Below are 24,163 nucleotides of genomic sequence, written 5' to 3'. Positions count from 1 at the left end.
GTCTAAACCAGTTCTGGAGCACTCTGTCTACATGACTCCTTCTTTCCTTTCACAGTGCAGGGCAAAAACATCAGACGCCCCACAGGAGGTGGAGCCAGCATTGTGGAGGGAAAGCACAGCCCTGGAACAATTTGTTGATATTATTCCTTCTCTTCTTTCACAGTGCAGGGCAGAGACATCAGCCGCACCCCAGGGGGTGGAGCCAGCATTGTAGAGGGAAGGCCCAGCACTATTCAGGTCCCAGGTGCAATTCCTCCCTCCCATCTAGATGCAGATCTCCCTATTCACCACTGGGCTGACTCATTCTGTCTCTTGGAATCCCCCAGACCTGTCACTCAAACTCCAGACAAGGAATACACAACCTAGCAGAGGCAGGCTTTGGATAGTTAGACAAGAAAATGCCTACTTTCTAAAAGTTGTATTTTCAAACACAGAATGTTAAAAACAACTTTACTAAAAGATGTATTTTCTCATTCTGAATTCAGGCATACTAAATTTGAATTTCTACCATGTTCCTGAGTCAGTTAGGATTATAAGATGTAATAATCTAACTGTCCATTCTGGCATATGGAGAACAGGTAGCCTTGCAGTAGTGAAAAACAAAAATGGCAGTAATTCACTATTAGGACATGTTACACACACCAGGGCATGGCCTACCTTATACTTACAATGCACCCTACCCTTGGGCCTACCACAGGGGTGTCTGATATGAAGAAGAGGGGAAGGATTAGGGACTGGCAAGTGGGTGGACTTACCAAGTTGACATGACAGTCATAGACTGCACACAGGCCTTGCAATGGCAGGCCTGAGACACACTTTACAAGCTGCTTCTGTGGGTGGCACAACTAGTGCTGCAAGCCCACCACCAGCATTTTATTTACAAGCCCTGGGAACACATGGTGCACTGTACCAGGGTCTGACAAGTAAATCAAATAACCCAATCATAGACTCATTAATCAGTAAATCAATTTAATATAGGGAGCACTTGCACTGTGGAACTGAATAGCAGTGGCAAAGTGCCCAAAGCATATAACCGGTACAAAAAGGGGTGGTGATGGACGGAGCTTCTGAACCATTCAAACACTCACACCCAGTCAACAGATCTAGGTTTAATCCATCACCGTTCTTTAGCCCACTCTGCCACCCTAGTTCAGACATGGCCATATGCAAATCAGTGTGACCCTGTGCCTCATGGGAACAGTCCAGCCCGAACAGCCAAGCCTTGCCTTCCCTGGACCGGAAACAAGCTTCTGAGGACCGGTTTCTGGCATTTCACCGGTCTTCAGCCCGGCTTTCTTGAGTCCAGTGGCAAAGTGAGCAAGGGACTCACGTCTGAGAATACCCTGCCAACCTATGGCGAACAAAGCGGTACAAAAGGGGGTGGTGATGGACGGAGCATAAGAAACCAACCCAGTCAACAGATCTGGGTTTAATCCATCACCGTTCTTTAGCCCACTCTGCCACCCCAGTTCAGACATGGCGATATGCAAATCCGTCTGACCCTGTGCCTCATGGGAACAGTCCAGCCCGAAATGCCAAGCCATGCCTTCCCTGGACCGGAAACAAGCTTCCGAGGACTGGTTTCTGGCATTTCAGCCGTCTTCAGCCCGGCTTGCTTAAATCCAGTGGCAAAGTGAGCAAGGGACTCACGTCTGAGCATACCCTGCCAACTTATGGCGAACAAAGCGGTACAAAAGGGGGTGGTGATGGACGGAGCATCTGAACCAATCAAACACTCACTGTCAGTCAACAGATCTGGGTTAAATCCATCACCGTTCTTTTGCCCACTCTGCCACCCCAGTTCAGACATAGCCATATGCAAATCAGTTTCAGTTTTCATAAGTCTTTATTTCGGTAAAATTAACCATAAAAGACATCACAGAATAAAACGCAATATAACATTAAAACCAACAAAATACATGAATTACATAATACATGGTGATTCGCAGCATATTCAATAATAATAATAATAATAGGCTGTCTAACTAACTAATGCTGTGAATATCTAACTCTAATTAGCCAAGACCAGCCTAAAAATGTAGCTACTGATATGGCCACTGGGAGAGATGTTACCAGCCCTAGCATCCTTAAGGCCTCATTGGCCCCTCTGGTCTTAAGCAATCGACAAATTGGTTTTAACCATTTTTTCCGTGGGGCGACATATGCAGGGCATACAAAAAAGAAATTACCCACAGTTTCCTTCTGGTCTTGACACCATGGACATGAGTTCCCTACCCCGCCCCTCCATTTTTGTGTGAACGATCTCAAAGGTAACGTTCCTGCTCTAAATTGATGGAATAGTTTTCTATCAATACTCCCAGTAGCTTTCCAGGACTGTGTCAACCTTATGGCTCAGAAATCTACCAGAAAGAGTTAATGAACTATGTTCCATAATCAGCCTATTTCGGTATGCGGCCCAAAACTGATCCTTAAGGTCCTTTTTTCCAGGAAACTTGCTAGTCCTGGGATCGGACCATAACTGGATAAGGCCCATATCAGATAAGGTGGATTTGACCGCTTTAAAACAAGGGAGATTGCCACTACCCAATGTACGTCGGAGATCTTCTATTCCCACAGAAAAGGTAGCCAATTCAGGAGTTACCCATATTCTCCTCCATAGAAGTATAATTCTCAATTTGTCTAGTTCCTCTATTGGATAGCAACCCAGGTCCAACATTAGAGGAAGCATAGGGGTCGATTGGGGAAGACCCACCAGGTTTCGTAAAAATTTAGTTTGTATTTTCTCAAGTTGGGACAAGTTAACGTAACCCCAGAGGTCCGCTCCATATACAATCGCTGATCTAATCTTAATATTGTATATTTTGAGTGCTGGACTAACTCTCTTAGTTAGAGAGGATCTCTGCTCCTTAACCAGTGTCCCACTCAACTGTGAAAATTTTAGTGACAATGCGTCCAACTGGGCAGTCCACCTTAATCTATGGTCTAAAACCACCCCCAGGTAAGTCATCTCATTTACCTGTTCCAAATTTACACCATTAAGATTGACCTGTCCCAATCTTGGTCTATTCTTAGTAAAAACCATAAACTTGGTTTTACTTGTGTTGACCTGTAAATCGTTGTCATCACAAAATTCTACAAATTTGCTAAGTGCCAATTGTAGCCCTTTTTGAGTTTTTGAAAGTAGAAGCGTGTCGTCCGCAAAAATAAGGAGAGGGACCTTCATACCGCCTAGGCTAGGAGCATCTGTAGGAGTATCCGAAAAATAAGCAACAACTCTATTAATAAAAAGAAGGAAAAGGGTGGGGGCAGGGACACATCCTTGTCGGACACCTCGAGTCACTGGGAACTTTTTAGTAACTTGACCCTGCATGCCCCATCAAACCTGTGCATAATTTTTCTCATGGAGTCTTATGATTATGTCCAACAGATCCATTGGCAGACCCATTTGTGTCAGGGCTTCCCACGGTTTGGTTCTTGGGACCAAGTCGAAGGCGGACTTAAGGTCCACAAAAGCCGCATAAATCACACCTTCACTTAAGACCACCACCTTCCAATAGATTAATAGGAATCTTAGAATCTGATCTATGGACTTACGCAAGGCCTAAAACCGGCCTGCAGTGGTGATAATATTGACCTTTCGTCCATCCATGCCGTAATCTTAAATAGCACCATCCAAGAGATGATCTTTTGGATGGCGTCTATAAGACTAATTGGACGGTAATTAGTGGGCAGGGAGCGATCCCCCTTTTTGAATACTGGGAGGATTTCCGCCCCCTGCCAAGAGTCTGGTATCGGGGCACCATCTGCCACAGCATTGGCTATCTTAAATATATAAGGGATCCAAGCTGCCTGATCAGATTTAAAGAGGTCTGAGGGGATGCAGTGTATGCCGGGAGCTTTCCCACCTTTGGTCTGGCTTAAGGCCAGCTCCACATCTAAATGATCAAAGAGGGGGTCTTGCCTCAGGGTTCTTAAGGGGCCCTCCCTTATACTTGCAACAGGGGCTACTAGAGGACCAGCATTGCTAAATTGGGCCCCAAAATGTGCAACCCATCCATCTTCAGCTACATGATTGGAGGGCAGTTGTGATTCATAAGAATTCCCCCACTTAAGAACATGCCAGAACCTCGATTGATTAGAGGATAAACTTGCCTCATAGAGATCCTGCCAGTGTTTGTCGTCCCAGGCCGACTTTTCTGGCACTTTTTATATTCCTGCCTGTACTTCCGTATGGCGGCACTGTCACGCGACTTAAGTGCTGCGAGTAAGTCAATATGAGCTTTGCGACATGTTTGATTATACCACTTTCCCCCACCCAATGGTATTCGGGTTCTTTTATCAGATTTTTTTTTAGTATTTGTGAAAAGCGATTTAAAAAAATTAAAGAAATGATCGTGTAACCCACAAATATCAACTAAGTTGGTCGTTAACTCCATAGCAGCCGAAACCTCCACGACTTTCTGTGAGATTAAACTTAGGGTGGCGGGTTCCTCAGCCACTCTACACCACTGTACCATTCTTCTGTCATTCTCCAAGAACACATCTGCTGTGGCACAATTGTGAGGGGCTCCCAACCGGTAATTGCTATCAAGAGCTAAGCTGAGTGCCAAGGGGTTGTGGTCACTCTCAGTGCGATCCACCACCATCATATCGACCAGAGAGGACCAGTATTCAGCCTTAATAAGAAAATAGTCGATCCTACTCGTCCTATGGCCATTATCAAAAGTGTGCTTCCCTTGTTTGTCAGACGGGGTTCGCCCATTAACGGCTCTCAGTCCCCATTCAAGGCAGAACCCCAGCCAGTGGAGTGCTGCTTCTGTCCCTTTCTTAATAGATGGTATTTCTAGGGATGGAATCTTCCAAAGTTTGTCCTCTTCTGCCTGGAAGTCCATCTCTCTTCCAGAATACGGTTCAAAGGTGCAGTTTAAGTCGCCTGCCAGAATAACAAAAGATTCCCTTCCAATTTGATTAAGTATAAGGTCCAGATCGTTGAATATACCAGTAGGGCTACGTCCACCCGGAATGCCCCGAGCATAGACGTTTATAATAACTATTGTCTGAGAGCTTGAATTTGAGAGCTTGAGGGCAAGGATATCGGAATTAGTGGTGGACACCTCTGTGGTATGATAGTCCAATGACTGTCTTAACCAGACACATAGACCCCCTGAGGGTCTACCCACTCCTGTCCTACGAGCTGGTTTATAAAAATGTAGAAACCCAGATAAGAAGATAGGATCAATTGCCCAGGTCTCTTGAAAAATTAAAATATCCTGGTCGTTCACCAACTCCACCCACTCCTCAATTTGAAGCCTACTATGCAGACCAGCTATGTTCCACAAAATAAGTCTCAATGATGTTGGGTGGTTGGCCAAGCCCAACCCTGCGGAAACATTCATGCTGGATGGTAACGGGTTTCGCTCCCTCTGTCTAGGAATATCCTGTAAGGGTACATCATCCCTCCTGCGATGGAAAGAGATTTTATTGATTTCATCAGCTCCGCGAACAGCCATCTCTGGATCCTGGCTTCTATCTTGAATCCCTTTATATATGCTAAGCTCCTCTTTTCCAACCTCTGATGCCAACACATCATGGACCTCAACCTTATCTGCTTCCAAGTTCCCGCCCCAATCCCCTCCAGAACGATCGAGCTTCCCCTTCCCTAAATGATATAGCATTTCATAGTGTACTTCATCATAAAAGGGTACTGTGTCTGGGGTAGCAAAAATACCCGTACAATCTTGGGTGACCTCTGTATCAAAAGGTGGCAGGTCAAGTCATTCATTTACATCCAACCCCGAAATGGGTTCATAAAGATTATACAGCGGGATGTTCCAGTACTCATTGTAATTGGTGTGATTAGTATAATTATTAGGTAAGGGGAAATGTCTGGGGGACGTTGACGTAAGGGAAGGGGGAAAGGACTATTTATACTTTTAACAGGACGAGACAAAAGTGGTGTATAATAAGCCAGGTTCAGAGGATTAGAATTTCTACCAGTTCTGGGTTGGGTAGGGGGTCTAAACAGGGCCTCTGGATAAAAATAACTCAGGTTTCGTGTTGAAACTCCTCCTTCATTTTTTCCTGGAAACCAATCGCTTATATGTGTGACGACTCTGTGATCTTTAAAATTAACAATCACAACGTCTCCTTCAATGTCTTTCGGTCGGGGGCCCACCCAGTGGCATCTTCTTACAGAGATTATATCTCCGTTTAGATGAGCGGGGAGGGGTCTGTTGGTTCGCAACCAAAAAATCACTTTATTTTTCAGATTGTCATTATGTTCAAAGTTTCCATTAGGAATACAAGGGACACCTGTTAGAAGGATCACAAAGTTGGCTGACTCTGGTGGTAAGTCCACTGTAGTCCTACGATTTGAAGTGGCTCTTTGGGTTTTAACTACCCCCGGAAACATAGTTGGTTTATTCATTGAAAGGGGCGGTTTATTCGGGACCAACAATTGTTTCTCTTTGACTGACTTATGTGCAGCCATCGGCTTGATAGAGATAGGGGGGCACTTTTGCTATTAGAAGTTAAGTTTTCCTTTGTTTTAAGTGGTCTACTTGGGTTTGATAAATTTGAACTTAACTGGCATTTTGGTCGGGGCTGGTCCTTGGGTTTCACAGGGTCACGATTTGTGCTCGGGGGAGCAGCTGCCATGAGGCAATCCATTTTTTCCCCCAAGATTCTAACTCTCTCCAAGAGTGGGAACATATAAGATTTTACAAGCTGTTCAAATAGTTCTATAGTCCCTTTGTGGGACATTGTTAATGATTCTCCTGGGAGAGGTGGTGATAGCTGAGTACCTGGTAAGACATCACTCACTGGTGGGCCAAATGTTTTGGTTTTAGGGCCTACTAAAGGAGATATAGTACTCAGAGTTTTTTCCCCTTTTCTTTTCACCCCGCCTTTTCTCCTTTTTTTTCTTGGAGGAGAGTGAAGTTCCCTCCGTGGATTTTTAGGGTTAACTTTGGACTTACTAACAGTAGGTAGTTAATTTGTCTCGGTGAGTGCAACAATATCAGTTGAATGATTTGAAAGAGTTGAATGAAGTTGCGAGACAAGATTCGGGGCAGCTGAAGAGTCTAGATCAATGAGGCTATTGGAAACAATAGGAGAGCTATTTATATTACCATCGCTAATGATGTCAGAGTGTACAGGGGTTGTGCTATGTTCTTGGAAGATACTAGGAATATGGTCGGTGCTGAATAAATCAGCATCTAATTCCAACCTACAATTACTACTCAAATCTTGGGTGATGGTTATATCTTGGGGGGTGATCAATGGTTTCTTTTTAAGTAATTCTATGGAGCGGCGGCGCTCTGCACGTTTCTCCGCTAGGAGGAGTTCTTTGACGATTTCTTTGTTTGCCCTAGCAAAATATCTGTCAAGGGGGCCAAGGATAGAGACCCCAACACTAGTAGGTAGAAAACTAGACATGTCTATAGGCATCCTTGATACTAAGGGAGCCCAGGAAATGACAAACCTTTGGCAGCAATTAGCAGTTTTTGGATGTTAGGGACCGGGCCCAGCCCAGCCTCCTTCAGCCCCTGACGGCCACAGACGGTCCCGCCCTTGTCCCGGGCTTCTCCCGGGACACTCCTGCGCGCTCCAGCGCAGCGGTGGTTGTACTTAGTATTATTAGGATTGGTCCACTTGGGGGGGGGGCGGGGTTAGCAGGGAGAGCGGGCCAGGTGTCTCCGATTGGCCGAGCAGGGACTCCTGGGTGATGGAGTCCCCGCGCTGTTGCTCGCAGCCCTGCCCTGGCCCTGAACACCCCAGCAAAGTCCGCTAGATCCACCAAAGTCCTCCTCGACGATGCAGGACCCACGAAGCGGGTACCGCGAGTTGTAGCTGCAAAGACAGGACACAGGACAGCCCGGTATGATGGTCAGTAGCACAGCTCTACACAAGAGATCCCGCCTGTTGGAAATGAAAGATGGGTTTTACTGGTGTCCGGCACTCGGGGGGGCGGGGCTAGCAGGGAGAGCGGGCCAGGTGTCTCCAATTGACCGAGCAGGGACTCCTGGGTGATGGAGTCCCCGCAATGTTGCTCCCAGCCCTGCCCTGCCCCTGAACACCCCGGCAAAGTCCGCTAGATCCACCAAAGTCCTCCTTGACAATGCGGGACCCGCGAAGCGGGTACCGCGAGTTGTAGCTGCAAAGACAGGACACAGGACAGCCTGGTATGACGGTCAGTAGCACAGCTCTACACAAGAGATCCCGCCTGTTGGAAATGAAAGGTGGATTTTACTGGTGTCCGGCACTCGGGGGGCGGGGCTAGAAGGGAGAGCGGGCCAGGTGTATCCAATTGGCCGAGCAGTGACTCCTGGGTGATGGAGTCGCCGCGCTGTTGCTCGCAGCCCTGCCCTGCCCCTGAACACCCCGGCAAAGTCCGCTAGATCCACCAAAGTCCTCCTCGATGATGCGGGACCCGCGAAGCTGGTACCGCAAGTTGTAGCTGCAAAGACAGGACACAGGACAGCCCGGTATGACGGTCAGTAGCACAGCTCTACACAAGAGATCCCCGTTCTTTAGCCCACTCTGCCACCCTAGTTCAGACATGGCCATATGCAAATCAGTCTGACCCGGTGCCTCATGAGAACAGGCCAGCCCAAACTGCCAAGCCATGCGTTCCCTGGACCGGAAACAAGATTCCGAGGACCGGTTTCTGGCATTTCAGCAGTCTTCAGCCCGGCTTGCTTGAATCCAGTGGCAAAGTGAGCAAGGGACTCACGTCTGAGCATACCCTGCCAAAGTATGGCGAACAAAGCGGTACAAAAGGGGGTGGTGATGGATGGAGCATCTGAACCAATCAAACACTCACACCCAGTCAACAGATCTGGGTTTAATCCATCACCGTTCTTTAGCCCACTCTGCCACCCCAGTTCAGACATGGCCATATGCAAATCAGTCTGACCCTGTGCCTCATGGGGACAGTCCAGCCCGAACTGCCAAGCCATGCCTTCCCTGGACCAGAAACAAGCTTCAGAGGACCGGTTTCTGGCATTTCAGCCGTCTTCAGCCCGGCTTGCTTGAATTCAGTGGCAAAGTGAGCAAGCAACTCACGTCTGAGCATACCCTGCCAACTTATGGCAAACAAAGTGGTACAAAAGGGGGTGGTGATGGACGGAGCATCTGAACCAATCAAACACTCACACCCAGTCAACAGATCTGGTTTTAATCCATCACTGTTCTTTAGCCCACTCTGCCACCCCAGTACAGACATGGCCATATGCAAATCAGTCTGACCCTGTGCCTCATGGGAACAGTCCAGCCCGAACTGCCAAGCCATGCCTTCACAGGACCGGAAACAAGCTTCAGAGGACTGGTTTCTGGCATTTCAGCCGTCTTCAGCCTAGCTTGCTTTAATACAGTGGCAAAGTGAGCAAGGGACTCACATCTGAGCATACCCTGCCAACTTATGGCGAACAAAGCGGTACAAAAGGGGGTGGTGATGGACGGAGCATCAGAACCAGTCAAACACTCACACCCAGTCAACAGATCTGGGTTTAATCCATCACCGTTCTTTAACCCACTCTGCCACCCCAGGTCAGACCCCAGTTCGACATGGCCATATGCAAATCAGTCTGACCCATAGCCTCATGGGAACAGTCCAGCCCGAACTGCCAAGCCATGCCTTCCCTGGACCGGAAACAAGCTTCCATGTCGTATCCCCACATGGGGAGTTTGCGTTGATCATCTACTGTCTCCGTAACTAACTGAAAAAAACAGTTCAACCCCCCCACCCCCGCCCCAACGTTCCCCACCCTACCCCCTCCCCTCTCCTGGTCGCAATGGTCACTCATCAATGCATTTCTCATGGCCCTCAGTACAGACTAAAATTCTACGAGTTTGAGGGTCGATCCTGGACACCAAATCTTACCCTAGTATCATCCACTTCTCGAGTTCTATACTCAGTGTGTTCCCTACTGTCTATCCTCCTGGGACAGAAACAAATCTAGCCCGTCCAATTCCAACAACATAACCTCCCAATCCATTGCTATGGGATGTTTCCGTTGCCCCTTTTCTTCCTCTCTTCTAAGAGCGACACCCTCCGCTCTGCCCCATTTCACTACATCTCTCTGCCACACCGCCGTGCTAGGGGCCCTGGGGGATTTCCATCTCATTGTCAACACCCTGACTGCCAGGAGGAGATCCAGGTCTATGAACCTCAGTTTAGCCTTCATTGTTTTAGAGCGTTTGCGGACTCCCACTAGACAATATATGGCTCCTTCCTGTATCTGCATGTGTGTAATCTTATGTAGTGTCCTGCATATCTCCGCCCAATATCACCGCAGCCGTGGACAAGACCACAGCATGTGGATGAAGCCTGCCTCGTCTTCCTCACAGTGCGGGCAATAGTGGGGGGAATCTGGGAACATTCGGTGGATTTTCTCTGGAGTCAAATATGCCCTATGGAGCACCATGGCCTGAATACATTTAAATTTTACGTTACGTGAGACCCGTTTGGGGTGTTCCAGGCTCATCTGCCAGGCCTTATCAGTCAGCTCTGTCTCCGCGTCCTGTGCCCAAATGTCCCTGAGTGTGGTAAGTGGAATTGCTGCGTGTTCCCGAATCCCTGTGTATTGCCAATGCACCAAGTGGCTTCCTGTCCCCATGAGATACATCAGATGCACTAATTCGTGTTGTATAGGTGTGAGTCGTCGTGGCGCCCAGGTGGTCCGAATATAGTGGGTCACTGTAGCATGTAATAAATACAGTCTGGGAGGGGCCCCTGTGGTCTGTACAAAGGCATCGTGATCTAGTAGAACTTCATCCCCAAAGAATGCCCCTATCTCCTCTACCCCCTGTCTCTGCCCAATGGCGCAGTGTGAGTCGTGTGAGCCTACCATGTGGCGTCGGGATACCTAATAGGGGAATATTCCCTGCATATGGTGTCACCGATGTGGTATATGACAGGGCCTTTCTCCTGCAGATCAAGGCCGTGTGCAGGGGTGGGTGGCAGTTCCGAGGAAGCTGACTTCTTGGCAGCAGCAGGTTATGTAGGTCCCCCGGTCAATCCGTTCTGTTGTGAAACCGATCTCATGCAGATTTCCGCACGCGACCCAGTAGGACAGCCACTGAAGCTGGCTGGCGTAGTAGTATCCGCGAAAGTCCGGGACTCCCAGGCCTCCCGCTCTGGTTCCCAGCTGGAGTTTACCGAGACTAATGCATCTCCGACCGGTCCCTCATATTAGGCTGATCAACATGGTGTTTAGTGTGTTAAAAATATGTTGAGGGAAGGGCACAGGCAAGTTTACCAAATAATACAATAGGCGAGGGAGCATGACCATCTTGGAGATCGCTATACGCCCCATGACAGACAGAGGTAATGAGGTTCAGAATCCAATACTACTGCGGAGACCGGTAATAGCTCTTTTGATATTACCATCTATTTGGTCCTCCGGCATCCTATACACCTGAATCCCTAGATATTTAAAGGTGGTCTGTGCTACCGGGATCCGGTGTGTTCCAAAACGTATTGAAGGGGGGTGAGGTGCTTCCCAGAAATAAACACCAATCGATTTATCAGGGTTTATGGCTAGACCAGACACTGCCTCAAACCGGCTAAAAATTTCGTAAAGAAACATGTGATCCGCTTCCAGGTCACGGAGATACAACAGAATATCGTCCGCATAGACTGATATTAGGTGGTGTGTCTCCTTTATTGGGATGCCCACCCTATCCATGTGGGTACGAAGTGCAATAGCCAGGGGTTCCAGTGCCAGAACAAATAAGAGCAGGGACAGTGGGCAGCCTTGTCGGGTACCCCTATGCACTGGGTAACATGCCGAGATGTATCGTCCTGTACGTGCTCGAGCTGTGGGGTCAGTGTATAATAAACGGATTCACCTCAGCAAAGGTTCAAGGAATCCAAAGCGCTTTAGGGCTTCAAACATGAAGGTCCACAACAGGGAATCGAATGCCTGCTTCAAGTCCAGCGCAATGCACCCCACTCGAGTCAGTTCCAGCGGTGAAGCCGTCATCAGCGCGTGTAACCGTCTCGTGTTCAGAGATGTACTACGCCCGGGAGGAATCCACATTGGTCCTGATGTATAGAGGCGGGAAGATGGGATTGAATGCGCAGGGCTATGTCCTTGCTCAGCATCTTATATTCTGTGGAGAGCATGGACAAGGGTCTATAGTTTGCCAACTCCAGTGTGTCTCTGCCCGGTTTAGGTATTGACGTTACTAGGGCCTGCATAGTCGACACTGGTAAGTGCCCTTCTTCAAACGCCGTCCTATAGATTTTTTCCAGGACAGGCACTAGGGTCTCCGCATAGGTCGAATAAAACTCTACAGGGAGCCCGTCCATACCTGGCGTCCTGTTATGGTTGAGATGTTTAATGGCAGCACGTATCTCATGCTGTGTGATGGGGCCCTCAATTGCCTTTTTTTGTGTTGGCTGTCAGGGTCGGGAAAGGAAGGTCGCGAAGGAACTCAAGCACTTGTATCGGGTCTTCCAGGTCAGTAGGAGCATATAATGCCCTCAGATGGTCGTGGAACGCCAGATTAATCTCGGATTGTGTGTGCACGAGGATGCCCGACGTGTTGTGTATTTTAGTGATAGCCGGTGGGTCCGGTCGGTCCCGCACTAAACGGGCTAACAGGGTGCCGGATCGGTCCGCCTCAGCATGTTGCCGCCGCAGGTACGCACTATAGTCTATATTTCGTAGTGTCTCTAATACCTCTGCATGATCAATGTATCCTTCCTGTAGTTCTCCCTTTTTCTTGTGATCTACGCTCGCTACCTGTTCAAGTACATTCAAGCGGTCCTCCACCTCCCAACGTTTTTTGTGTGTCTCCTGTCAAGCTCCTACCAGCTGGCCTATCGCCGCTCCCCGTACCACCACCTTCATGGCATCCCACACAACCAAATTGAAAGAAGCAGAATCCCAATTTTCTTCTAGATAATTTGTTAGAGTGTCTGACAGAGATGTCCTGAAAGGACCATCCTCCAGGAGGAGTGGGTTGAGCCTCCAGGTAAGCACCGGAGTCGGCACCCTGCCCCAGAGAAGAGTAATCGTCAGGGGTCGGTGATCAGAAAAAGTTTCCGCTAAATACTCCAAAACCCCAATCTTCGTGACCAAAGTGCGGGAGCACATGAATCGATCTATTCGGGTGTGTAGATTATGTACCTGGGAGTAAAAGGAGTACTCTTTAAATGCAGGTGTAGTACACGCCAGGCATCTGTCAACCCCCAACCGTCCGCCCAAGCTGTAAATAAATCAGTAAATTTTGCTGCTCCTGTCGCCTGAAGGGGGGGGGGGTGTGATCTATCTAGGCCCAGGTCTAGTACAGCATTCCAGTCTCCCCCGAGCACCCAGGGAATTCCGACCCAATCCGAGAGTGCCACCCCCATTGCGTGCAGAAACCTGTCCTGATCAAAATTCGGGGCATATATACTGCCCAGGACTTATCAGTGTACCATCTAGGGTGCCCTTTACAAAGACATAGCTGCCCTGGTCGTCCACCCTCTTCTCTAGTTCCACAAATGGTGTCCCATGACGAACCCAAATAGTCGCCCCCAAGAAAAAGCTGAGTATGTAGTAGAATAAATAGTGCCCCTCCATTTCTTTCTCAACTTTTGCGCTTCCGATGTCGTGAGGTGTGATTCCTGCATGAACGCTACCTGCACCTGGTGTCTGAGGAGGAAGGAATGGATTCTGTGCCATTTCTGAATTGCCCCTAGACCACGCACATTCCGGGTAATGAATTTTTATGTCCCTATAATCTCAGCCATGATCGTACTCATTCAAGTCTAGTGACACCAGTAATCGTATCCAGGAGACCCATAAAGCTAGCGACCAGGAGAGCATATACCCCGAAACCCCTTGTGGAAACATAACAAACACGGCACAGCGAAGCTACAATGCTGAGCCCAACATAAGAACAAGTAACAAATAGGTTCAAAGTCTGGTGCATACGCCATTGGGGGGGTGGCCAAGAACTCGTGTGGTCATTTTGTCGATCTCGTCGGGTTCCGTCGGCTTGACGGTAGTCCAACCCGGGGGTACTACTCAAGGATATATTCGTCGATACTATTTAAAGTCGTCGCTGCGGGACGGACGGGCAGTCTCCTCCCGCCAGAGTTCATCAGGGGAATCTTCACCATAGCTAGACCCTGTGAATAGGTAGGGTCTCTGGGAGATCCAAATGAGCATGCTGTAATGAGGAACAATCTCCCAACCCTGCATACATACACAAGCATAGCAGTGTGGTAGGAACCACCAATATTCAGCACATTATAAAGGATACGGTGAGGGACATCAGCATAGGTCCATTCCAATATGAATCTGATAGTTCAGTTGTTGGGGAAGGATTTCAAGAAATGAGCAGGTTGTACTCAGTCTGCTCCTTATTCTACAGCTACGGACGCAGGTTATGAAGGCTCTCAGTGTGAGAGAAGAAAATGTGTTTAGTGTTTTCCTGCAGTTAAGTAGTATGCAGAGCATGTGGACCAGAAGACTGTCTGTACCATCGTTTGAGGACCCCAGTGATAACATATCTGACTCCTGGGTCTTTGAATTGTGATGGGGAAGGTTAAGAGCCAAGGGTGGGGTGGGGGAGATGAACTTTCACTGCAGATATGGGTCTATATTTGTTTACTGTTCTTAAGTCATGTGAAGATTTTAAATCTTACTCTTGACCTTAGAGAGATGCCGTGTGGACTATGGAAAGTTAAATATGCCATTGCGTTTTCATCAAAGTTAAACAAGGAGCCTGGATGGCGCATTTTTAATCTCGTACATCCACCTGGTAGTCAAAGGGACAACATATTGGTGACTAGCAGAGTCATATTTAGAACTGACTATACTACTGAAATGTCATTTTGGATGAAACAGTACAGGTTCATGGAACCATCAAAAGAACAGGTTTCTTGAAGATCACACTGTTTTTCTCTACCTCTACCAAACCAGAACGTAATATGAATATCCAGATTCAAGGCACAACTGTAATTCTAACTTTATTTCTCTTCGTAGAATTGCCAAAGCAGAGGAACTCCCATTTGAAGACAGGTCTCTGGACCTCGTCACTGCTTCAGTAGCTGCCCATTGGTTTGACCTAGACAAGTTCTTTAAGGAAGTAAATCGTGTTCTCAAACCAAGTGGCTGTCTGGCTCTGTATTGTCTAGACCTACGATTGAGTATTTTCTATAAAGATTGCTCCGAAAGGCTGACGGATGTATTAAATGAGGTGAGAATAATGTATGTTAAGAATGCCATATACCATAGAATTATGAGTTTTATGTGTATTTCATCACATACTGTGTACAATACCAACTGCATCCTGTATTACATTTTGGAATGTTAATCCTGAAGAAATTTAAAGTGAAAATAAGGCCTTGAAATAAATCAGACTTTTGTATAGTGGTGCAGGACGCACCTACATTTGCATGTAAGGCCCCATTTCATAGGCAAAGCTTGTCATAGGCGATAGTTATCGCAATTGATAAATTCCAAGCACCATGGTGTCTGATTTTATCAGATGCAACAAATTATCACATCTAATACCGGGCCACTTATAATGAGGGCCAAAGGGAGTTTTAGAGAGCTGAAGGGCATGTAATTCATCAAAAAACGTGTGAATGTCCCATCCACCATATTGCCAGTCTATATTAGTAAATGCCACTGTAAATATGGGAACCACAGTTTGACGGTGTACCTCGAAGACAGGTCCTACAACCCACATCACCTCCAATTCATGATCACTGATGGGACAGGGAACAGAAGTTGATTACAAGTAATGCAGAAACACCATAGGTCCACACAGGTTCCCCTGGAGACTTTGCCTGCCAAAGCGGTTGACCTATCTGGGAGAAAACCCAGGCAGCAGTGAGAAATAATCAGAGTTATAAGATTATTTAAATGTGAAATCTAGTTGTCCCCCATCACCTGGATCCTCAGGGTCCAGCTCATAATGAATTGGTGTTTTCAAACCCCAAGGAAATCCTTCCATGCAGTAATGGTATTTAGAAATACTGGGACTATTAATGGCCATCCTGTAATAAAGCCTTAAACATTTAAAGTGAGGCCACTGCATACCATTTGTCTTTTCGTAGGTTCAGATAACTTCTTTCTCCAAAGTTTAAGTCTATTTTCACCTTTTAGGTACTCACACCGGCATTCCCCCATCAGAATTTCTGATACCAGTGACATAAGTAATTTTAGGAGTAGATTTTAGCTCCAATTACTATTGTGGAGATCAAGTAGAAAAGTATTCCTAAAGAACCCAATTAGTAAATGTGAATTTTTAAACATACAATTACAACCAAAATTACCCCTATTACACCTGCCAGGAATTCAGGCAGAAAATCCTGTCAAAAGTAAAGGCTCTTTGTGCGAGAAAAGAGCTTTGCCACAAGTGCATCCCCACAGCCGTAATTCCCACTGAAGGGAGCAGAAGGGAGGTTTCTGAGGTGTGGTTTGCCTTGGACGTTTGGGTTCACTCACAAGCATGGACGTTTATGACAATTCACAAACACCTCCATGATTCCTTTCCTACCTGGAACTTGACTGTCATTTACTCCTGCACTGGGCTATAGTAACTCCCCTTCCATGATGGGTAGAAAAAAGGATGACCCCCAGAATTGCGGCAGGTAGAGTGTAAGGGCCTGTTTCATGCTGAAAAATATTTATCCACTGGAAAAAAAGCTTAACATAGAGTGCATATGCCCCTTGGATCCTATTTCCCCTGTGTTGGATAAGTTCTGACAAACAAGGTCACATGACCGCTCCACTAGTACGCCTGGAAAGCACCACCTGGTACAACTTTCCAGATGTACTATTGGAAATGTTTGTGGATCTCCAAAAGTGATAAATCTACACTTTATCAGCACTTGCATGCAGACGTTAATCTGCAGCTTTACTACTTTCTTTGTGAAACAGGGCCAATGTGTTTTGCTTATTGTCAACTTTTGTTTAGTATAAGGGTTTTTGCCTTATGGATGAGAAACATGCATTTTTCAGAGAATAACTTGTTTTAGTCCCCTCAAGCAGTTACATCCTAATACTTTCCTTAAAATTCAAATTGCAACAAGGGATGTAAGACATTAGATGGCTAACATTTGGATATATTAAAGGTACACTCATGAAAAAACAACATTTAATAAAGATTTTAAAGAATGATAAACTGTATGAAGTTGTGAAAAAATACCTAAACGTGTCAACTAAAAACACTTGTTATAAATGTCTGTCTTACAGTATTGTGCACTTCCTCTCCTTGCTGAGATTTACTCTACAGTTATTCTTACTTCTAGTGCCATGCAACACAAAACTGTATTAGTAGTTTCTAGTCTTAAGACCGAACCTTTTTGTCCATTTCATTACTATATGGTGTATATTATTTGAAGAAAAAATATATTACACACTGGTGATAGCCATGTAGTTATGGTTATGTCCGACTTTCCACTAGAAATGCGTTTTTGTTTCCCACTAAATTTGGCACCTTTCAACAAATCTACACAAAATTTTGTTATCAAAAAGGTAATCAGATTTAGGATTGACATTGCAAAAAATGGTCATTTCTCATTTAAATTCTCATTGAATTCCTGTGCTTTCAGTTACAGAAACGCTCTACTAAATTTATGAGAACTTAACTAAAGGAAATGCCCTTACTTAATATGATGTAAGTCCGTTCAGTACTTTTTGACAAATTAGCATTTAAACTTAGTATTTGCTGGGTTTGAAAGGGTTAAGACAAAGATCTATCTATAATCAGAATCCTTGGAAGTACAGGGAGCCTTTTCAATCTTTGCAAATTCAGAACTGCAAGCTCAATTCGGGTTTCGTTGAACCAAAGTGCTTAATTCGCTGACAGCAATTTTAGGAAAAATGTTTCAGCCACATTTGACGGATGCTGGGATTCAATCCCCACGTCCTGAACAAAAAATTAAAAGATCAAAAAGACTGCATAGGTAGCATGTATTGATCCTCATACTCCCTTGGGAGAAAGACAGGCATTTACATCACATGTGTTTACAACGCATGCGCTTAAAATGCGGTTGTTACAACAATAGCGTTTTTACATCGCAGTACCATTACGACGCAAGTCATTACAACGACTTGTAGTAGGGGGCGCGCTGGACTTAGGAATAGTATAATTTACTATTCCAACTCTAGTGTCTGCAGCAGTGGGGAAGCTATTGGAATAGTAAAGTATACTATTCCTTAGTTTAGAGCGCCCCCCTACAGCAAGTCACTGTAACGACTTCCGTTGTAATGGTAATGAGATGTAACAACGCAGTCGTTGTAATAACCGCGTAGTAATCGTATGCGTTGGTACGCATGCCATGGCTGTTTCCCCCTTGGAAGAGGCCGAAAGAGTCCCCCTATAAGTAAAAAATTATTGTTTTTATTGAGCTGGGTTCATGGGGTTCACGATCCATGGCCAAGTGAGTTCCCACCCAAAGCAAGAGTCTTATACCCTTGATGGACCTTCTGCCCAGTCTGCAGAGCCAGAAAAAGGTCCTGCATGGGTCCAAACACACCACTAAATTGTTCGAACTCTCTAAACATTTATGAAAAGACGGCTGGGATGAAGGGGGGTTGGCAACTCATGGGGTGTTGCATTCAAACCCCCACTTCTACTCTGTTTTTAGGTTTAAAGTATTTTATTGCAGTTTTGAAAAAGGTAAATACAGCACCAAACAGATCAACAAAGACAGGAGTCTCAACATTAAGCTGTATAACCAAAGCATATTATAACCACTTTAATCTTTGATTTTAGTTTCACTGGGAATTGTTAGAGCATTTTCTCCTTATACCACATGGAAAGTTCCCTGCTCATACCTGCCTTATGCAGCCAACCCTCCCTATGAATGGCCTTCCACCATGAGCAGCAGAAGATGAAGTACGCTCTGGCCAGAGAGTTGGGCACCGGGCCTGTCCCTTATTTGCAACCAACCCCTGCTGTGCACAACCTTCCTCTGTACAGTATATATTGAATTCAGGGCCCCAATCCACCATGGACAGCCAACCTCTCCTGATTATGGCCGTAGGGCTTTGCCACTGGTCCAACCTGACACAGGTGGACAACCCCTGCTGCGTGTGGTTCTGTGCCCCGGGTCCAAGCTGATGAAGGTGGGGAACTCCTGCTGCACATGACTGAAGGCTGTGCATAGCAGGCCTTCACTCTCCCCTCAGCTGACAGCCTGCCCCTGCATGTATACATTGATCAAGCACTACTCATGTGTGCTAAATTATTTAAAATAAAATGTATTCAGGATTCACAAATTCTGTGGTGATTTCACGAATTCTGAGACCCCAGGAGGGTCCACAATTAGGGTATGTCTCCCAAAAAATTGTTTTTCTAACATACATTTTAATTCTACGGCAGCGGTTACAATTGGGCTGGGTGTCAGTGTAAGAAAGGATTGGCCACATGGCCTGCAACCAAAACTCTGGCAGCAGCCAACACCCACAGCTTAGAGCCTTCAATCAGATCTAGTGGGGCTTGGGGAGAGGGCTTGAACTTCAGCAAGGCCCTGTGCCCAACACTCCAAGAACAACCAACCCTTGTTGTGCTCGGAGGAATGCCGGCAGCAGCAGGGCAGGCCATGCGCAGGAGGTGGGCACAGGACCTGGCCTTCAGCCAGATCCTGTGCCCAACTAACCATAGAAGCCAACACCCACAGTGCACGGCCTTTGGCCACAGGGCCTGCCCAACACACAACTGGTAGGTAACCCTCTTGCCCATGCTCTCCTGCCCTGCACAGCAGGGTATTGTTGGTAGGCCCTTGGCTCCGGCCAGTCCATGGGCCTGATCCACAAAGGGCCTCAACACTCATGGCAAAGGCCCCGCTGTCACTGGGGAGTCTTCCTGCTCGGGGCGGGATCTCCTCATTGAGAATTCCCATTGTGGAGATTCTGCCCAATATGCAGAGATTACCCCACAACTGCAGGGCCTCTTCAATGAGTGTGGTGGCCCTTTGTGAATCAGGAACATGTGTCCAACTCTCCATGAGCAGAAAACATCAGCAGCCCTGACCTTCGGCCTTGCGCAGATGGGGTGGGCTGCATGGACTTATTTCAGGTTGCATCCTGCACCCAATGCTTCATGGATGTTTAACCCAGTTGTACATGGCATTCAGGTGTTCCCAGCAATGCATTTACCGCAGGACTTGACCTCCAGTCAGGCCCTGACCCCCACCTCCCATTTGTAGCGAACACTCACAGCACATGGCCTTTGCCTGTCGAAAGCAGAGGTTTGCTGCAGTTTCTGGCCTCCAGTCAGGTACTTTGCCCAACCCACTGCAGGCTGCAAAGGTCTAGTGCTCACAGCCTTTAGCCCTAAGCAGCTGATTGGATGCAGGGTGTTGCTTCCATCAAGCCAATGCACCAATCGTTCTTTGTTAGCCAACACTCGCAGTGCACAGCCTTCAGCTGTTGACAGAGAGGTTGACTGCAGACTATTGCATCCAAAAGTGGCATGAAGCAGAACTTTTACTTAGAAAGCATACATTTGTTGACTTGGTGTAAATTCACTCAGCCGTTTTTTAATTATAATCATTTAAAAAAGTTGCAGATTCTGTTTTAAAGGGTGACCATTTATGTATTTCGTGGAGTTGTTAACTATAGAGATTCCAGATCTGACTGCAGATCCAGTAGTAGAATATTAAAAGTAAACAAAGAAATTCCATCAGAAGAAGGATTCTTTTCCTGTTGCCCTTTCGGATCTCCAGTCCCAAAGTTAGAACCACGGATCCAAGTGTTCTGATTAGCTGGAGTAAGAGAAAGAATTCTCTTGTGGCAACCATTTAAGGATACTTGGCACAGTCACTACATTCCGTAAAAAAATATCAAGGGCCATAGAAGGGGTGAGTGTGAGTATAGGGTTAGTACACTCTGAGCCCCAAGCAATAGTGGGGGGTCTGCCATACGGGCCCTTATGGATCAAATTGAAAAAAATAACAAACAGTTGATAGGACTGAGGATAGCTTTTAGGAATCATGGTACCAACACCTAAATCGGTGCCCAGGATCCGCAGTACCGTTCTTGGTAACGAGGACCACTATTTTGGATGTCAGATTACTACTAATCTGAAAAGGATGCACAGGTAGCGCAATCTTCGTGCCTGAGCACCACAAACACAGGCTAAGCGTTACCAACCTATGCAGCACCATTTGTGGGCTTACTATCATGAATTTGGAACTGGAAACCATCAGAAAATTAGGCATGGGTCAGAGAAGCTTCCCCGAAATAGTAGTGCAAGGCCGCCACAAAGCTTGCCCAGAGTTTGTCTTACAGAAATTGGGATATACAAAAAGAAAAAAATTCTTGGGGCCTGGCCAAAGGTCAACACTGTGTGTCAACCCCTGTGCATAGTAAAAGCTTTGCATAGTGGGATGGCATCCCATGGCCCATCAGAGGCTAAAGGCCCATGCAAAAGTGGTTGAAAATTAAGTGCATCATTAAAAACACATGAAATTCACTACAAAAATCATAGTTAAAAAAAATTCTGGTTCTTGCTCAAATGCATACAACCACTGATATTAGCCAGTTATGCTATCCAATGCTGGATGCATCATGCTACCTGCCAAGCTGAAAACAGCGCAAAACACAAAACACCACATTTCAAAATGGCACAGGAAAAAAAGGCTGACTACCAAGAGCAAAGCAGGGTGGGTGGCATGTGTTAGAGCGTACATTGTGTGCATTGCATGTAATATCTGGTGAATTTCAGTGGTTTTGTGCACTTAAGTCTAAACCATAACTCCGTTTTTGTGTGAAAAAAATAGTTATGTGCAAAACAGAACAGGGAAACCCTGGGTAGTTTCTAAGTTGCAGGTGCAGTGCTGCACCTCAATAGGAAACGCTCTACAACACACCAACACTCCAAATCTGCCCACCTCAAATGTCTGTTTTCTAGCAACGTTTTAAAGCATAGGATTAGCACAGTTCCATCCACACTAAGCTAGAAAGTGACACAGCCTTTTGCCATTTATACAGCAAAGTCTTTAAGCATAAGATCAGCAAGTGCCATCCAGTCTGAGCTATAAAATGAGAAAACCATTTTACCATTCCAGGCACAGTATTGCAGCTTTGTATTGGCAAAGACAACCTAGAATTAATATACCAAACTATCACTAACTGGAGTTAATATTATAAAATCTACACTCAATGAGACACTAGTTCTGTAGTAAATATTTATTAAATGATAGTTGTCTAAATTTCTGTACACAATTTTCGGAGATGCAGATTGATGTTGGGAGTAGCAAAGAAAATGATCATTAGACTACTCCGGTGTCCTTGTGATGATGTTTAGTTCCATATAAAGGTGTTACGCTACATAGATGTTATGGTTTGTAAATCATTCATGTTGTTTTATGTTTTCAGGCTATTTACTTCATATCAAAGGAGCATGGGAGTGAAAAAGTTGCAACGTTATACACTCACTATAAAGAGATATTTGATGCTATGCCTTATGCAGACAAAACAAGGTAAGAAAAAAAAACTATAAGCATGTTTTCAGAATTCCACAGAAACCTCCTATCATCTCAGGTAGGGAGTGGGCATATAAATACACAAATAAACAGAAGCCCCTTGGGTATCACAAAAGAATAATTCAAAACCTGTCATGTGTCAGATTTAAGGGATTGGCAGGTAGAGGTTAACCTCTCAATTTCCACTCAAATGTAAGATAAGTGTTCTCATGGGAGCTAATATCAATTCCAGACTCATCTGTTACTAGATAATTCAGAAAATTGTAATGAACATCCCTTGCAAGTAAGTATTGAATACATTTTCATAATCAAATGATAACATGTCTCTAAATTCTTTTCAGATTTCAAACTATGCCCTCAATGAGAAGAATGGTCATATTTTCATAGATTTCCTTTGAATTGCTTAGATATCAGGTAAACTCTTTGGGACCAATGAAAAGATTTTAGCACTCATTTAAAATTATGAGGGCATGTGTTGGACCTGGCCCTTTCTGGATGGTCACCCCAGATTGTGTTGCCTTTCTCCGCCTTACTTTGATGAGCACGTTTTTGTCTGCATCAGGACTCTTTACCTTTGCTAACCAGTGCTAAAGGGCTTGTGCTCTCTTTTAAAACCTGGTCAAATTGGACAACACCTCACTAGCACATTCAATTTATTTGGAAGTCCCCAGTAAATGGTACTGCATTTACTATTTAAATTAAATTAATTAAATGCTACTAGTGGGCTGCAGCAATGATTGTGCCACCCAATATATTAGCCTTTCGAACATGTCTGAGGCCTGCTGCTGCAGCCTGTAGTGCAGTTTCAAACTGGCATTTCAACCTGACAAAATAAACCTTTTGCGATGCCTAAACCTTCCTTTTCAATAATTATAAGCCATCCCTAAGGTAGGCCCTAAAGTCTCTTGGGCAGGGTGTTTGTTTAGGTTTTACATGTCCAGTGTGACACTGAAATGAATTGCATTTTGAAATGCTTTTTAATTGTAAATTCTGATTTTAGATTATCATTTTAAAAACGCCACTTTTAAAAAGATGCAAAAAGAACAATTGACGAACGGAATGCTGAACAATGTCAAACATTCACACCCAGTACAGAGATCTGGGCCTAAAGTCTTTCTTTCTTTTGCTCACCACGTCATTCCAGTACGGACTCAGCCATATGCAAATCAGTTTTGACCCTGCTCCCCATGGGAACAACTCAGCGCGAACTGCCAGGCCAGGTCCTCCCCGGACCATAAACAATTATCCTAGGACCGGTTTTGGGGTCTCACCTCTCATTAGCCAGGATAGCTTGTCTCCAGTAGCATGGTGAACACAGGACCCATGTCTGAGCATACTCGTCCCACTATTTCCTTGCCCATATATTTTGAGGCCTTTCTAGGAGTTTCCAGCTTCCTGTATCTGTTAATGGTTCCCCCATTGAGACTGTGTATTTGTGACCAGACAGTTAACAATGGGATCTAGGTATAGCTGAGAGAGAGTCTTCCTGGAAAGGTGTCCGGAAAGGAGCTGTATTCTGCACTTATTACATTTCAAAGGACCTCCCCCACTGCACACACAAAGGAAACCTCCCCTAGGCCAGCCTTTGCCTTTATCGCCCTGGACAATTTGAAACCAGGACCAGGGGAAGGGGAAGAACTGACCAGAACCAGTTTTGTGGGTTGGCCAGGCATTCATGACACACAGGCTGGCACCAGTTATGAAAATAGAGCCCTCAGAACAACTCATCAGATCAGTCCTGGCTCTGTGGAAAATTCA

General features: G+C 45.8%; 1 protein-coding gene across 1 annotated transcript in view; it reads left to right on the top strand.

Moving 5' to 3' along the window:
• LOC147731312 (putative methyltransferase DDB_G0268948) overlaps positions 1–24,163 on the top strand; it is a 395,842-nt gene that overhangs the window by 246,095 nt on the left and 125,584 nt on the right. Inside the window, exons 4-5 of the mRNA XM_086958722.1 lie at positions 14,946–15,159; positions 22,299–22,402. Of these exons, the coding sequence (XP_086814848.1) occupies positions 14,946–15,159; positions 22,299–22,402 (318 nt within the window). The remainder of the gene's footprint in view (positions 1–14,945; positions 15,160–22,298; positions 22,403–24,163) is intronic.

Source organism: Lissotriton vulgaris, chromosome 2_1 (genome assembly GCF_964263255.1).
Source record: "Lissotriton vulgaris chromosome 2_1, aLisVul1.2, whole genome shotgun sequence".
Classification (NCBI taxonomy): Eukaryota; Metazoa; Chordata; class Amphibia; order Caudata; family Salamandridae; genus Lissotriton; species Lissotriton vulgaris.
The sequence above is the reverse complement of the archived record's forward strand: the minus strand, read 5'-3'. Positions and strand labels throughout refer to the sequence as shown.